Consider the following 18418-nt stretch of genomic DNA (forward strand, 5'->3'; position numbering starts at 1 on the left):
TAACTTTTTATCAGTAACTAACTATTTACTAGGGTTTATAGTCACATAAAGGTAAACAGGAGTATTGGACCTCTTTTTCCTTAACAGAGCGATGCTGATGACAGCTTGTGATCTTTCTGCAATTACAAAACCCTGGCCTATTCAACAACGGGTATGTTGTTTAATGATGAAAAAGTAGTAATTGAAAAGTCAAAGTATGTGATGATTTGAGAGAATGGCATTGAAACATGTATATTACCATATGTGAAACAGTCGCCAGTCGAGATTTGACGCATGATACAGGGTGCTCAGGGCTGGTGCACTGGGATGACCCAGAGGGGTGGGATGGGGAGGGAGGCGGGAGGGGGGGTTCAGGATGGGGAACACGTGTACACCCATGGCAGATTCATGTCAATGTATGGCAAAAACCACTACAATACTGTAAAGTAATTAGCCTCCAATTAAAATAAATAAATAATTTTTTTTAAGTCAAAGTATAAAAAAACCTTTACTCTTTAATGTAGCTTTTAAAGTATTTGGGAAACTTTTAATCTAAATTTTAAGTAGTATTAAAAGCAGACAAATGGACATAAACACTTTTCTGTTTTAGAACACTTGTTATGACTTAATAATTATTAACACAGCAAAAACCTAGCTGTTGATAAAGTTTAATTCCAGTACTGTTTCTAGCTCAGTTTCTTTTTTTTTTAAGCACATCCCTTTAATAGTCCTAATAATTAGAAGACACAAACTCCGTTTTCTTATGGTTAGCCTATTAGGCTGTACTTCAACTCTAAATAGGCATTAACAAGTAGAACTTAAACATTTCTGGTGCTCATAAATATAGGACATGTTGATATAAGATATGCCGAAGGTGCTGATTAGAGCCTGGGGTCAGGTGGCTAGAAATATATCGTCTCTCTAAATAAGTCACTGCCGTAACATTGTGCTGAGGCGTAAAGGCCCTAGGCTGAATATAAGGGGGGTGGGGCATACACGCGATGCTGGATATATTGTGCTTGCTTTCTGAGGCTGCATTTTCGACCCTAAGTGTCCTACCTGAGGCTATCAACACTTGCTGTTGGTCACGACTGTGGGATACATAGTTATGGAGCCCAGGAATGACGGGCTCACCTTCCGAACCACGTGCTGACAAGATCAGCAATGTGCTCTCCAGGCGCCGAAGCCGCCATGTCATAAGCACGCAAGAGATGTCTCTGCAGCCCTTCCTGCTCCATGATTAGTAACACTACACGCCCATTTCAAAACAGGAAAGAGAATGGAAGAGCAAAGAATTTCTTTCTTTCTCTTTCTTTTGAATCAAACTCTGAAAACAGACAGCAGTGAAGCTGGGGTCCAGATAAAAAGCAGCACTATAAAGCCTCTATAATTAAAACAGTTTGGAATTGGTATCAGACCCATGGAACACAATAGGACACTGAGAACTGCATAGAACATTTACATAATTAAGATAGCATTTCAAATAACTGGGGGAAAGACAGACTTTACTAAATAATGTTAGGATGGTTTTCCCATCTTCCAAAGCCAGATGGCAAAAGATGAAACTGGATCTATTCTGCATACTTAAATTCCAAATGGGGCATAGAGCTCAGTGCAGAGAATTAAACCATACAAGTACTAAGTAAGAACATTTGTGGATTCTTTTATAACTGAGGAGTGAGAAAACTTTCCTAATTACGGCTCCACATGCAGAAACAATAAAGACTGACAAATTTGATTACATGAAAATAAAAAATTAAGAAAACTTTTTTGCATGACAACGACACAATAAGCAAAAACAGACAATGCTGCTGCTGCTAAGTCGCTTCAGTCGTGTCTGACTCTGCAACCCCATAGACGGCAGCCCACCAAGCTCCCCCATCCCTGGGATTCTCCAGGCAAGAGTACTGGAGTGGGGTGCCATTTCCTTCTCCAATGCATGAAAGTAAAAGTGAAAATGAAGTCGCTCAGTCATGTCTGCCTCTTAGCAACCCCATGGACTGCAGCCCACCAGGCTCCTCCATCCCATGGGATTTTCCAGGCAAGAGTACTGGAGTGGGGTGCCATTGCCTTCTCCAAACAATGAGGAACAGGTAAAAATATTTGCAACTTTTATCTGATAGCTAATATCCATAATATCAAACAACTTCTTAAACATAAAGAATACAGCTAACAATCCTACTGAAAAATGGGCCAAGATTTGAACAAAAAGTTGATAAAGAAATGCGAATGGCTCTTACTCATTTAAAAAGACCTCAGAACCTCAATCACAAGGAAAGAAGCAAATTAAAACTGTACTGACACAAAAGGACTTGTCCAGAATCTCATAACAGTATTACTCCTCATAGTCGGAAACTAGAAACATCCAAATGTCCATCAACAGGAGAGCGGATAAGTGTATTGCAGCACTCTACCTCACACAGTGCCGCTCTGCTCAGCAGTAGAAAGAAGCTGACGCTGATGCAGGCAACGACATGGACAAGCCTCTCCAACAGTATATGCTGAGTGAAAGAAGCCGGACGTAAAAGAACACATACTGTGATGTCATTTATGTCACTTTCCAGAAAAGGCAAATCTAACCAGTGGTGAAGGGAATGAGGATAGTGGCTGAGTGGGGAGGAAGCAGAGCAGGTTCGGTGACTCACAGAGAAGGGCCTGAGGGCAACTTCTGAGTGATACAGACACTGTTTCTTGGTTGGGGTGTGTGTTAACCTAATCACATTCATTTGTGACTACAGACCCACGATCTATGCAATTCATTGGGGAAAAAGAAAAACCACACTAAGACACTATTTCTCAACTATCTGATTGGCAAACGTTTAAAGATTTTACAGCATACTCTGTTGGGGAAGCTGTGGGAAAACAAGAAATGCAAAATATTCTAACTGTTTGGAAGTATGTGCTTACACATACTCATTTACTATTACTTCTAGGAATCTTAGCTCAAAGATACACTGGCAAGAATATAAAAATATATTTACATAGGCTATTCGTTTTAGTGCTTTCGGTAATAGCAAAGACAAATAGCCCAAGTGTTCCTTAATAGGGTACTAAGTAAACTGTAGTATTTATATGATGAAGTCTCTGCAACAGTAAAAAGAAAGGAGCACTGTCTATATACTACTGTGGGGCGATCACCAAGATACAGGTAAAAAAGAAAGCAAGGGAGAGGAAATGGGTATGGTATGCTACCATTTATTTGAGAAGGTGATGGAATATGAATGTATGTACTTATATTTGCATATATCTTTAGAAAGCAGGATTAACTGTAAAAAAATTAAGGATTTCCCACAGGGGAAGGAGGGAATAAGATTGAGGGAACAGAGATACAAGGTAGAGTTGCTTGCATGTATTTGTTTTGTAGATTTAACTTAGGAACCATGTAAATTGTGTTTATAAAGTTGAACTTTGAAAACATCACATAACCTGGGAAGCAGAATGAAACAGTGTGATTTTATTTGCAAAACCACACTGAGGGGGACAGTTTTATTCCAGGAGATTTAACCCGTTACTTGACCATGTAACTCCAGTGGGATGTACACTAAGAACAACAACAAACCATTAAAGCTGTTTGTCAGGAATCATGTTAGGGGTGATTTTGTATATATATTCAGTCACCATAGTGGATGATGTGGGTAAAAGCAAATGAGAAATTATATTGATACTGTTGAGAGGTAGGATTTTCAGTGTGAGTAGAAAGATAGAGATCCAAGGTGGATAAGGTTTTGCAGAAATCCTGTGGTCCTGATTTGAATAGGAAATACTGTATGAACTTATATTGTGTAAGCTCCATTCATTAAAAGGGCTTAAAAATAACGATCACCCTGGTAGAAATGAACGAGCCTTGTGCCCTGATTGAAGTTTCTAAATACCTCAGTTTAAAAGAATGAGGACTCCATGAAGAAATGGCTGATTGCCCGTTCCAAAACAGGAAATGTACAAGATGAGCTAAGAACATCTTGTTAGAGCAGAAAGCAAGAACTATCAAAGACTGATAAAGCCATGTCAGAAGAGCAAAGAAGCCAACTCAGTTGGCCAAAATGGAACAATGTGGGCGTCAGTAAGGACTGAAATACATTTAAAATGTTTAAATCCAAAGTTCAGAATAATAATAAAAATAATAAAACCTTCCTTAGTCATGTTTGTTGGATGCTTGAGAACTGAGTTATTATTTTTTTTCCAATGGTAATTATAATAGAGAAAATCAAGTTATTTCTCCTTTATTTATACAAATTATACTTCAGGGTAACTAAAAATTTATGTGGGGGACTTATTCTATTTCAGCTAGAAAGAAAAACGGAATGATTGCTTTGTATATTACCTTTTTGCAGCCTCTAAATTAATGGATCCAGGCAAAGCTCATGAAGGACTGTTAATATCACAAAGAGAGGCGACCAGGCATTCCATTGTCAGAAGTACATGGCACAGCCTGAGAAACAGTCGTAGCAAAAAAAAAAAAGAAAAACTCAATCGAATCAAGTGTCTAGATCTCATTACTGGTGTATGGAAATACAGGGAACAGAGAAACATGAAATTTCATTATGGAAACACAATCAGCAAAATCCAGACAACAGGAAACTATAGGATAAACAATGCAGTTTATTCAACAACAGTCAAAATTATAAGGACATTTTTTAAAAAGAGAGAAGAGGAGGAATTGGTAGACTGAAAGAAACCTAAGAGGCATGTCAGTCAGCCTCAGTATAAGGACCTACCTGATACTGTGTTTCCCGCAGCACCTGGAATAACTGGTGCTTAATATCTCACTGATTCTGCATACGGATGGGCACACAGTGCTTTCTTCCCACTATTGCTGAGGTTGAGATAACACATTGCTCTTTTCTCTGAGTTATAGATTACAGACTCTAGCCTTTGTGATTAGGTACATATTAAAAGAAAGAAAGTATTTACTGTTACTGCTTTATTCTAATTTTACTGATGTGGTTATTTGATGGGTTTTATTATCTTCATTTAAGGTCTGTTTTACTGAGTGATAGGCCTTTAATTACTCATACTTAGTCTGTTATTGATTTCAGATAGCAGAACTTGTTGCCACTGAATTTTTTGACCAAGGAGACAGAGAGAGAAAAGAGCTCAACATAGAGCCCACTGTAAGTATGAGACCTTGTTGGCAGGAATCACTCATATACTTTTTTGTTGTAGATTCCTTTTTGTGCTTCTATGAGATTTTTAGGAAGACAATTTCTCATCTTTTTATAAAGTCCTTTTTCTTACCTGAAGAATTAAACATGTTCGTTACAGAAAACATGCAAATAACAGAGGACAGAAAAGACTCTGAGTTATCAGATCATACCTGCTTTTTGTGATGTTTTCCATTTATATATATCATAAGCCACTTTGCGTTCTGACAGATGCTCTGTCCTGTATACCATTTATAATGGTTACATGAAATAGTGCATGCATGCTCAGGCGTGTCCAACTCCTTGTGACCCCATGGATTGCAGACTGCCAGGCTCCCCTGTCCATGGGATTAGCCCAGCAAGAATACTGGAGTGGGTTGCCATTTCCTCCTCCAGGGGATCTTCCTGACCCAGGGATCAAACCCACGTCTCCTGGGTCTCCTGCATTGGCAGGCGGATTCTTTACCACTGAGAAGACGTGGTAAGCCCCACATGAAACAGATGCAACTATTATTTACTGTTCGGTATAGTGTTTGTAGAGTTTACTATTACAAATAGCACTTTGATAAACAGCTGTTGTTAAATATTTGTATACTGCATTTTTTGCTCAGGGTAGGTAGAGAATCTCGAATACAAGAAGATTCTTCTCAATCAATGAAGAAGTTTTTCCTGAAATGGATGAGTTTTTCCTGGAAACGGTGCATAGAGTCATTCTCTTACTCAAATGAGCATTTATTGAGCCCACATTAAATGGGCCGTGGTTACAAGAGGCCCCTCCTCTGATACCATTGCCTCTGCTTTCCTCCTTAGCCTCATCTGGGCACACCCTATGTCTCATTAGTCTTTTGCAATTATTTAGTCTCCTAGACATAGTAGTCGGGGCTTCCCTGGTGGCTCAGTGATAAAGAATTCTCCTGCAGTGCAGGAGACACAGGTTTGATCCCTGTGTCTAGATCCCCTGGAAAAGGAAATGAGCACCTGCTCCAGTATTCTTGGTTGGAAAACCCCATGGACAGAGGAGCGTGGTGGGCTATAGTCCATGGGGTCACAAACAGTCAGACATGAGTTAGTGTCTAAACACACACACACACACACACACACACACACACACACACACACACACACACACACACACTAATAGGCTTGTTAGAAGCTCAGAATCCTCTCAGGAAATGGAGGGTAGCAGAGTGGTGGTCACAGCTAACGGAGAATCTGCTTCATTTTAAACAAGCACTGAGACAGACTCTTTGCTCCCCTCAGAGGTGCTGGCTTTGCCTTAGGCCGTCATGAGCTCCTGAGAATAAGCAACAGTGATATTTGCGTACTTTTCACTCAGAGAGCTCTCTCTGTGTGAACTGAATTGTAATCGACTGTGGCCTCAGTGGCGTCTGTCACAAAGCTGAGAGTGTTTGATTCCACATCAGTAGACAATTAGAAAGCGTGTCTGTTCTCTAGATACACGTCAGCAGTGGACCCTAGGTCAGTGCCTAACTCTAGGTCACCAGTTGATCTGAGGTCAGTGATCAGTTCTGGGGGTTACGCAGGGAAAGTCACAGCCCCAGTGAACGAGAGCGAGAGGGCCAGGGCCTTCTTGAGCATGGTTTGGTGCAGGAGGGTAGGAGCCTCCAGAAGTTGAAGAGGCAGGTAGGCAGGTATCTGGCCTTCCTCAGCTAACCTAGGGATTCATCGTTTCAGAGCCAACTTGTGTCTCATTAAGTAAATGCAGATCTGTGTATGTGCATTTCTCTGTTTTCAGGATCTAATGAACCGGGAGAAAAAAAACAAAATCCCAAGTATGCAAGTTGGATTCATAGATGCCATCTGCTTGCAACTGTATGAGGTATTTACTGTGAAAACTACTAGACTTTTGACAGTGTTATGAAGTAAATTGAAGCAACGAACATCAGGCACATATTTTTTCCTTCTTAATCAAGAAACTAGAAGTAAAATAATCAGGACATTGCTTTTACTAGTGAACATGCTGTTTGTACTGAACAAGGAACACATTTTACATTTACTATTTCTCAAAAATGTTAATTCATTGATGTATAACTACCTAGTGAGTGCCTACTGAGTGCTAGGCTCCAGCAAATTCATGTAGCGAATGCTGAGGAAAAGTATGTGTCAGTTCTACAGTCAAAGGAGGTATATTCTGCATACTCTATGTCAGCATATGCTTTTTAAGACTAAATTTTGGCCTAAATAAGGAAAGAAAAGTTATCTAACTTCTCCTCATAGTGTGACTTTACTACTGTTAAGAAAATTTTTATGAGGATTATAAGAAGGCAGCTAGGAAAATATTGCAGGTTCCCACTTGCATATACTTGTTAGAGTTTTTAAAATTATTCTCCCTAACATATCCAACTGACTAGTTTAGATGTTATGCTCCAAATACAGAAAGTAGATGCTGTCCTTGTCTTTATACGTTTAAATAGGAAACTGTCTTAAGTTTAAGTATTTTGGGGGAAAAAAAACATTTATCATAGGAGGAGTCACAGACTGCCAAGACCAGAAGAAAGGCTAGAAATTTTTTAATCCAGATGTTTCACAGATTCAGTCATTGGATCTGTGAAACGTCCATCTTCCAGGGAGATGGAATGCTTGTCCCAACTAGGTAGGTAGTGCGAGAACTGTGTTTAGAGTTCAGTTCTCAGCCTGGGCCCAGGGTTCTAGCCATCAGATGAATTGAAGAAAGAAGCTGTGGCTGATGAGGAAAAAAAGAGGAGGGAGGGACAGGAGAAAGAGCAAAAGAAAACAGGACGAAAGAGCGTGTGTGAGGCCCCAGCACCACCTTCTGCCCTCCCTTCTCAGCCGGCTGCCGGCTTACTGCTGTGCAGAAGTCTCCCCGGCAGCGTCTCCAGCGCCTCCAGCCGTCCTCTCTGTAACAAATGCCTTCTTATGGACTGGATTAAGAGTTCCTCAGCTGCAGATACTAATGTCTCTTCATTTTTTTTCCATGCCCATAAATCTAGTCAAATCACCCATTATAAATTTCATCCTTCTACATTTCCTATTCATTTTATTTGAATCTACAGTCAAATTCTATGCGATATAGACAGGCATTTTTACTATTATTATAGAAGTAATAGGTTCTTATAGAAACATCAGAATAATAGAGAAGCAAAAAGATAAAATCACTTATAATTCTACTACTCTGTGATAACCATTGTTATTTTAGTGCATATTCTTTATGACATTTTCATATATTTTTCATTTAACAAAAATTTCTCTTTGCAATCCATAATAGAATGTACATCTTTCTGTTTCAAATGTGTTTTCTATGACAGTTTTAATGGCTGCAGAATAGTAACACAGTATTTCTAACCCTGCTGTTGGGTGTTTAAGTCAATGTTTGTCTATGACAGAGAAATCTACAGTGAATGTTCTTGTAAGCTAAGTATTTACGGAACTATAGTTGGTAAATAATAATGCCATATAGAGTTTACTCTTTATTATAATCTTGGATAAAAATCTAAAGTATATTGGATAAAATTATTCTATAGAAAATCACAAAAACTAAGCGTCTCTCCATGAAGTCAACACTTAGGGAGAACCATCTGTACTACATAAAAGCAAATGGATTATTTCTCTACAGAGCCAGTTCCACACAGATCTGTCTTCACTGCTTGATAATGTTATGTTGAAACATGTGCACGCTCTTTGTCTCAGCATGTGTTGCCCGTCTGTATAGCTTAAGAGGAGTCATTCGTAAATGATCTGTGATCACAGCTCTGTGAGAACAGTCTGTGAGAACCCCAGCAGTGGGTCTGCTTGTGAAGTGAGTGTGTGATGTGACGCTCTGGGACAAGCCTGGGGAGAGGGCTTATTTCCCAGTCGCCATCTAGTCACCAGCTCTCTTTCTTTCTTTCTTTAGGCCTTGACCCATGTGTCAGAGGACTGTTTCCCTTTGCTGGACGGCTGCAGAAAGAACAGGCAGAAATGGCAGGCTCTCGCAGAACAGCAGGAGAAGACACTGATCAATGGTGAAAGCAGCCAGACCAAGCGGAACTGAGAGGCCTGTTCATGCAGAGCTGCAGCTGGCAGATGGTGTCTTCTGCAGTATGCCTGGTTTTGCTATATACTGTACAGATTTGGTGTATACTTTGCCACTGCTGTATTTTTATTTTTGCACAACTTTTGACAGCGTAGCGTGAAATGTTTTTAGAGGACTATTGCATATTTTCTGTATATTTGTTTTATGCCACTGAACTGAGATTATCAATGACACCCACTCTTAGCACGTGAATAAGAGCACTGTTTGTAATATTCTGTGTACTGCGAGGTACAAGTTGCATTCTTGCACGGAGCCTAGTTTTGGGGGTTTTTTTTGTTTTTTTTTTCTGGGGATTTTAAATAATTGGTTTTGTGTTTTCTGAATTATCAATCTTTCAAGAATGTTTAGAATCTTTTCTTTCTTAAAAATAGTCTAGGAGCAAACTGAATATAATCTGTGACATTTAAAACCTTCATAGAACAGAGAAAAGTGTTGACTTTTAAAGCTTGTTGGATTTTAAAAGGAATGGGCTATATTTTTCAACACTGTTATTACCTTAACGAAAGAAAGTTAAAACTCTAAACAAATGGAAAGTACCATAAGGCAGTATTGTGAAGAAAAGGCATTACTTAATTAATTTGGTTTTTTTGTTGTTAGAGAACAGGCAAGAGAGAGATTTCTTATGTCAGTGCAATACATCTACCCAAAGGCTACCCATAAATGCTCACTTCGACCTAACAAACCTGGTAGAGAGCAGGAGGAGCCTGGGAAGAAGACCCAGCCCCTGAGTCTCGAGGGATGAGCCTACTGCAGAAATGGAGCAGCCAGGACAGCCGTCAGGGAAGAGAACGCTCCACCAGAGGACACCCTGACAGTCAGGGGGTCACACAGTGAACTTCCTTTTCATTCACCTCACGAGTCATCGTTGTTAAGTCAACACTTTAAAATGCAACAAGCAAGAGAGAGAAAGTGATCATGGGCGCACAGGCCTGAAATGAGCTGACCACTCAGGATAAGAGGGTATGCACCCTAAACTGGCCCCTGAGCTCGTACTTGGTAGGATTTACTTCTCATAACTTTTAGTACATTTAGAAAATGCTAATGTTTTCTTAGAACTTGAGCTCATTTAATTGTATTCCCACTGTACATATGTGCCCCTAAAGACACTTGTATTCCATATAAGAGAAGTAGATAACGAATCGAGAAACTGGTTCCGGAAAAGAAAATCTGCTCTAAACGTGCAGTAATGTTTGGACTTGGGGAAGAATAGGAAGACAGGCATTTCCGCTGTTCACGTCCCTCCACATCCCTGAAAAAAGTTTCTGAGTTTCTGTCACTAGTTTGGATAGAAAAGCTCTTGGGGATATAATAATGCAGCATTCTAGAAGAATTTTCACTAAAACATATTTTCCACTTATATACTATTTTTTCCCTAAACATCCTAAAATTCAACATATAAGTGTTTAAAATTCTAAGTTTGATATGTATCTTGACATAAAGTAATTTTATTCTTACTCTTCAGTTAAAAAAAAAAACACACACACACATTGTATTGCCATCAGTTTGTAGTGGTGAGGGAGAGCCTAGAAGGTTATCACATGTCTAATGCAGAATGTATTACTGCTGTAACACTTGTAGCTTCAGCATGTTAGTCTTTTTAAGTCATACACATGAGATCTGAGAGTTTGCCTCTTGGTGGCACTGGTGTGTAACTTACACAGACTGTCACTAACATAACATATCTTCACACCAGTATATGCCTATGCATGCATACACAGTTCCTTAGTACCAAAAAATCATTTGAAGAATAGCAGTCTTTTCAGTAACCTATCTTTTTACCATACACATTGTGATTTAGCAGTTATGCTAAAATCTGCAATCACATATTTCAGCAGTTTGTTCGGGGCCTCTCATGTATGTCATTAAGATTTTTACATACATAGTAGACTGTGTATAGAGAATCTGTATGTATGTCATTTTAACAGGGTGATATATTTAGAAATTCTTGGTTTACTTTTAGATAATGGCCTATTTTACCTTACTAGTTTAGGAACTGAAAGAAGTTGGGCAATGCCATGCCTATTTTATCTTCGGGTATTTTAGTTCATACAGAAGAAGAGTGCTTCTTGAAGCCTGGTTAGTTGGTTCAAGTAATTTTTAACTTTTAGGAAAATCATTCCATACATGGATTAATACCTGGTACGTGGACACAAATTTTGTTCCTATGTGAATATTTCCTTTCCAGTATCCTCTCAAGTTGGGGGAGAAAATACATACATACATATATATATATATATTCTCTCACCCTACCCTATATTTATATTACAAGAAATTGTTCTAGATTAGTTTGCTGTTGTTATAGCTGAGTAACATGATACCATTTCATTTCAATTTTCAGCCCCAGACGTCCCCACTACTTTGCTAAGTTGTGAATGAGGTCTGTAAGATTGCCTACCTGGCCTTATACTGTCAAGGAGTGGCCTTTGCCAGTCACTAAGCTGTGTGAACGCGAGTGTCAGTATCGTAACTGCTGTGAGCATGAACAAGATGTGCCACTGAAGGAGCTGTGTCTGGGCTAAGCCTTCCCTGCAAGGGGGATGTCGCAGAGGACAGCTCCTGTATCAGACCTGGTGGGCCCTGGACACCACTGTCGGAAAGGAGATGCCAGGCCCCAAAGCAAGGTGTCTAATCCCATATGTTATTTCCTATGTTGAGTTTCCAAGAATGGGGAGAAAGGGAAAAAAAGTACATTTCTTTGGCTCCTCGTGCAGATCGTTAGTTGTGTGAGATTTAGAGCTCTCTCAGCACCTCACCTCAAGGTACAAATACCACTGATCTCCTTACTACAAATAACAGTTTCCTCCCACGGGAGTGTTGGAGATGAGAAAGTGTATGACAGCGTACTGGAAATAATGGGTTGCGGGAGGAAACGGGTCACAGATATATTCTCACCTAGCTGTGAAGTGCCTTTATTTTCAGCATAGAGCACAAATGTCAGACCAACTCCAGTTTGATGTTCTGTTTCCCTGTGTTTTCCACCAGATTGTACTCCTAAAACTTTACAGGCCATCAGAAGAAATGCTGTTTGTTTTGTTTTACAAGCTTGATTTAAGATGGGATTGGGGGGAAGAGTATAGTTGCTCTTCTCTCCTAGGAATAATTATAGTTAAAACAAGGTAGTATAACACAATGCTCAGCATCTGACATGCCTCAATCCACCTTTTACTGAGTTCCTGCCACATGTCAGGTACTGCACTCCACAGTGGAGACCAAGCAGTGACCTCACGGAGTTCGTAAGTCTCTGCAGGGAGTGCAGATAAGAGACTTACCAGCTTCTGATTCTGGCGATTTAATGTGAAAATATAGGGTACAGTTATCACTTTCACTTATAACATATGTATTATACAGTTTTTCAAGGACCTTCTTTACCTGGAACTTATTAAGAATCTGTCAGTGAACATCCTGTCTTCCTATAAGTATGCATCGCTTAGCCTGTTGATAGCTTAAAGAACACCTTAGGTAAGTATGGAGTCATATATTCCACCATATAGATTATTTTTCCATATGCTAGCCAGGTAGAGATTACTCAAGAGTTCTCTCAGACTGTTAAACTGCACACGGGTTTGGACCCCTTCTGCTCCACTGCAGGGAGCGAGGAAGAAAGTATTAAAGCTCACTTTGCCCTGCCCATATGCTTTTCAAAAGCCTATGTAAACATGTCTTAATGAATGTTGTTGAAAGCCATGTAAATAGTTAAAAACATAAGTTTCTAATACAGTTTAAGGAAAGAAAAAGCTTATGAATCATCACTAGCCACTTAATATCTATTTCTTATACCTTTTCAATACATTTGAACAAATATATAGTTTCTAGCACTATTTTTATACTAGGATAAAGAGTTATTACTATGTATATTATGTTTAGCATTTAAGTCATTTTAAATAATTGTGAATGTTGGTTTCTTGTCTTTCCTCTCCCCCACCATGAAAACCATTTCATATGACTTTGACAAAATCACTTTAAAGGAACACTTACCCACCTATGATGCCGATGATCAGGGTGGTTTTTCCATTGTGCAGACTCATCACTTGTCAGCTGTTTCCTCATTTTGCCATGCTGTGTAAAAATAAAAAGAAGAATTAACAAGTAAGTGAGTACTGTGTGATTCTTACAGGACTTTGAATTTTAGGTGAGGAGAATGGGCCCAAGAGATTGAGTGACTTTAATCCAGCTAACCTGTGGTTCTATTAGCTGGGGTTGGGGTGGGGTGGGGGTGGGGGAATGTGGTTTAATAAACTCCTTTGTTCAGCCTAGACAACCTGGGTAAAATAATCTTTTTGTTAGTATCCTTTGCTACCAGGTGGAGGGCAACATTTTCCATACACCTTAGCACTTCAAGTCTCTAACAACAGACAGAGTAACTGTTAGCATCCTCAGGTTGCATGAGGAGCTAAGGCTTAGGAATTAAAGATTTGCCAAATGGCCTGAGTTGGATGTGAGCCCAGATCTCAAGCAGGTATTTATTACACTTAGTTTTCTTCTTGAATTTTAATTGTAAAAGGTCCTGAATCCACTCTTAGTGGATCAAGTGGGCTATCTAGAAGCATGAGATACAAGATTTCCTGCAGATGTGGTTTTATTTGGGACTTCAGAGTTAATATTCCTTTGGTTCATCTGGTCATAGCTAATGCTATGCCATCACAGAATCCCAGGTACCAATGTGCTTCAGTGCTGCTAGTCTAGAGGTATGGAGGTATAATTAAAGGCAGTACTTCTGATTGGTTATTCAGTTTTGCCACTAGACAAGCCCTCTCACGTTGAGCACAGAGTATCTAGTCTATGCCTAATTCACAAAAGCAGAGACATTACTTTGCCGACTAAGGTCCGTCCAGTCAAGGCTATGGTTTTTCCTGTGGTCATGTATGGATGTGAGAGTTGGACTGTGAAGAAGGCTGAGCACTGAAGAATTGATGCTTTTGAACTGTGGTGTTGGAGAAGACTCTTGAGAGTCCCTTGGACTGCAAGAAGATCCAACCAGTCCATTCTAAAGGAGATCAGCCCTGGGATTTCTTTGGAAGGAATGATGCTAAAGCTGAAGCTCCAGTACTTTGGCCACCTCATGCGAAGAGTTGACTCATTGGAAAAGACTCTGATGCTGGGAGGGATTGGGGGCGGGAGGAGAAAGGGACGACAGAGGATGAGATGGCTGGATGGCATCACTGACTCGATGGATGTGAGTCTGAGTGAACTCCAGGAGTTGGTGATGGACAGGGAGGCCTGGCGTGCTGCGATTCATGGGGTCGCAAAGAGTTGGACACGACTGAGCAACTTAACTGAACTGAACTGAACTGAACGACAAAAATAAAATGAAAGCTCATGTAAAACAGTATTGTAGATCTTCTAACCACTAGATAGCAACATAATTTCAGTTGTAGTTAAAGAAGTAATCTTAACTGGGTACAATGCATAAACTGCTTTTAAAAATGTTTTTACTGGCTAAAGAAAAACAGGGCTTCCCTGATAGTTCAGTTGGTGAAGAATCCGCCTGCAATGGTGGACCCCAGTTTGATTCCTGGGTCAGGAAGATCCACTGAAGGGATTGGCTACCCACTCCAGTATTTTTGGGCTTCCCTGTGGCTCAGCTGGTAAAGAATCCACCTGCAATGTGGGAAACCTGGATTTGATCCCTGGGTCGGGAAGATCCCCTGGAGAAGGGAAAGGCTAACCATTCCAGTATTCTGGCCTGGAAAGTTCCATGGACTACACATGAGGTCACAAAGAGTTAGACACGACTGGGGCAACTTTCACTTTCAAAGAAAAACAAATGGAAAAAAATTAATAGAGAATTAAGATTTGCTTGCTTACTTCTGTCCAGTGATCATTTGATTAAGATTTTCCACAAACAAACTGATCATCTGAAGTCTCTCTAATTGATACTCATTAGTCTATCCATGGCGACATCATCCCTTCTTGTATAAAATCCACATTTTTGCTATTAGCTGTGCTGCCTTCTCAGCAAACAGGGATATAATTGATATATATATATATATATTTGATATATGCAAATATCAGTGTGTAACTTTCTGCTTTTAAGGCATATAAAAATTAACAGAAACATCTTGAATTTGCAGAGAATATTCTCTGATTTTAAGCTAGATTCAGCCTTGGCAGGAGAGAAATTATGTGTTTCTAAACCTTTTTTTTTTTTTTTTTCAAAATAGTCCACAGGAATTATGAATGGAATCAAAATAATAATTACTTGAATCAAAAGAAATCTAAAAGGCATGCCTGTCTCATTTTTAAGTATATGTATGAGCAGGCATGTGTGTGTGTAAATATTCAGGAACTAAGCTGACTCAATCATCTAACAGCAATCCCAATGAAATGTTTTAGGTTTCATCTTTCTATCTGAATTTAAGGTACAAGAGCACACGGCTAAAGGCGGGAAGTGAGGAATGAACTATCACATGAGCTGAACGTGGACTACCACAACAGCTTTAAACTTCAATATCCCCTATATTAAATACTTTTAGAGCTACATTTCACTTCATATCACTGTTTCCCTTACCCAACAGGAGTGTTCTCGGCTTTATACAACATCAATCCAGCATATTGCTGTAAGCCACAAGCTTCCCCCTTCACCAAGCAGCTCTCTAAAAGGTAGGGATTCTCTGATCATGCTGATATGCCTTGACCAGGGAGGAAAAGCATAAAACACGCTCAACAGCCACCTTGGCTACAGCTGTTCTCTCTCCAGAAAAGCTAACAGAAGTATTTACTAAGGGTGCTCTACCAAGTCTATCAGAAAGTAATGGACTTCTTGGGGGAGTGTATGAAGGCATCATCATTTCCTCTCTTTCTTAAACCTCTGTTTCTCTTTTTCTATTCTGGCTCCATTCATAAGGCCTTCAAACATACTTGATTCTCCCAACCCTAAAGAACAGCTACCCGGATCACACAGCCATATCTTGCATTCTGTTTCTGTTAATACTTTGAAGGTACCCAACAGTGAAAGGACAAATTTTCATCCAATTCCCTTTGACATCAAATCGGATCTTATAAAGAAAGGATAAGATAATTCTAATGAAGGGCAACAGAAAGATCAATACAGCATTTTTAGAAATTCTCAGGCAAGAGCTAAATTTTAAGATGGAAAAATAAACTGAATAAAACAATTTTGGGAATGAATATTTGTTTTCTATTGTGAACAAGAAATCACCAGGCTTTCATTAATAAACTGAGAACCATTGGTGGAGTTACTCCCATTGGGAGTCTCACCATTTTGCTAGGAGCCAAAGGAAATTCATAAAAGAATGATCGCCAGTCCATGTCTGACGTAGGTGCAGCTTGCTTGCTGGTGCATGGGATGACCAGAGAGATGTGTGGGAGGAGGTGGGAGGGGTTCATGTTGGAACCATGTAAGAATTAAAGATTTAAAATTTAAAAAAAATAAAAAATATTAAATAATAAATAAATAAATAAAAAATAAAATAAAGAAAAAAGGCTAGCTAGAGGTCAGTGATCTCATGGAGAAGATAAGACTTACATTTAAAAATAACAATACCCAACAAAAGTCAACAGAAGATGTTGATTCATTTCTAAATACTTGATTTTTGTAAGTATCAGGCTCAGGTAAACTAATACACATTGTCTCACAAAGCATCTAGTCCAGCAGAAGCTACACAGGAGGGCAAATAGTCACATCTCTGCATCAAGTGTGGGAGTGGAGGGTTCACAGATGGCTTCCTGGAGTGTGTGACAACTGGCTTAGCTAAGTGCAAAGGAGGAAGACTATTCCAGGCTGAAGGAACTGTGAAGACCTAGAAGCAGCAAAGGCTTCCCACAATGTTACTTGATTTTTGTAAAATTTATACTTTTAAATGATGAGGGTTACAAACATATTTATAAAGTATAAATATTATGAATACTTATAAATGCATAAAATAAAGCAAATGTCCTTTATTTTTAAATTGAAGTATAGCTGGTCTGGGGCTTCCCTGGTGGCTCAGATGGTAAAGAAGCTGCCTGAAATGCATGAGACCAGGGTTTGATCCCTGGGTTGAGAAGATCCCCTGGAGAAGGGAATGGCAACACACTCCAGTATTCTTGCTTGGAGAATCTCATGGACAGAGGAGCCTGGTGGGCTACAGTCTATGGGGTTGCAAAGAGTCAGACATGACGGGGCAACTAACATACACACATATACAATATGGTGATTCAATATTTTTATAGATTATATGTTCCAGCAAAATGTTATTTAAATGTATATTTGAGTTTTTAAGAAAATATAAGAGAAATCTCTAGAGGCCAAAGTAAGGCTAATTAAAAATCCAGTGTAAGCATGTGAGCTGATGCTATGTCAGGCCCAGGAATACCTGCAAATCTGTATCATGAAGGGGTTTTAAATCAGACCTGGAAACATGGTCTCGAGAGTCAGGGAAGCACCTGGGAAATGGCCCTCCAAGAAGGACTGGACACTCTGAAGAGCTGTGCTCTCAACATGTAGAAAGTGGGCGGAAATTCACCAGAGACACAGGACAACTAAAGGAAGCCTGCCTGTCTTAATCTGAGCTCTGGTTAAAAAATAATAACATAGAGTCCATCTTCACATTAACCCAGATTTGGGGTTTGAAGCTGATGCAGGACTATCCAAGTTAAATAGCAAACAAGAAGTCTCAGGCAGGTAATATCCACGAACAACTGTTGAAAGCTAAGGCAAAATGTCTTTGGAAGAACACATCCTCAAACAGGCCCATGAAATTTCCACACAATTTACAGCACTAAAGACAAACTCATAATTGCAATATACACGAGGAAACGGTAATTCACACTGTACAAAGAAGCCATAAGACTGCAGGATCAGATCCTCAAAAAATTCAGGCAACAGAACCCCTAGAAAGAGGCTGCAGGGAGGCATCACTGGCTCCTTGCTCTTGTGCTTCCAAATGCAGGAACACCCCTCAAGAGACACCCGTGGCCTCCTATTCCAGCCTTCACCCAAACAAGCGGTTCCTGAACTTGAACACTACCACTATGGATTGACTTTTACATGGTAATAAACTAGGTAAATATCTCTTCTCAATTTCCTAAATTTTCACTGAAAAAAAAAATCTGTTAGCTTCCTATTGCTGGTGCAGCAAATTACCACAAATGGACTGACCAAACACAAATTTATTCTTACTGTTCAGATGATCAAAAGTCTAAAATGTGTCAGCAAGGCTACATTCCATCCAGAGGCCACTTCCTGGCCTTTCTGAGCATTCAGAGGCTGCCTGCACTGATGAGTTCATGGGCTCTTTCTCCA

The 18418-nt window shown here is 39.6% G+C and overlaps 1 protein-coding gene across 3 annotated transcripts in view; it reads left to right on the forward strand.

Annotated features, from left to right (window-relative positions):
- PDE5A (phosphodiesterase 5A) overlaps positions 1 to 13264 on the forward strand; it is a 146735-nt gene extending 133471 nt beyond the window's left edge. For all 3 annotated transcript variants that reach the window (XM_018049176.1, XM_018049177.1, XM_013964453.2), the window contains exons 18-21: positions 88 to 151; positions 5016 to 5090; positions 6877 to 6960; positions 8995 to 13264. In XM_018049176.1, coding sequence (XP_017904665.1) covers positions 88 to 151; positions 5016 to 5090; positions 6877 to 6960; positions 8995 to 9132 — 361 coding nt within the window. In that variant the 3' untranslated portion in view covers positions 9133 to 13264. The remainder of the gene's footprint in view (positions 1 to 87; positions 152 to 5015; positions 5091 to 6876; positions 6961 to 8994) is intronic.

The sequence above is a fragment of the Capra hircus genome, chromosome 6 (genome assembly GCF_001704415.2).
Source record: "Capra hircus breed San Clemente chromosome 6, ASM170441v1, whole genome shotgun sequence".
Classification (NCBI taxonomy): Eukaryota; Metazoa; Chordata; class Mammalia; order Artiodactyla; family Bovidae; genus Capra; species Capra hircus.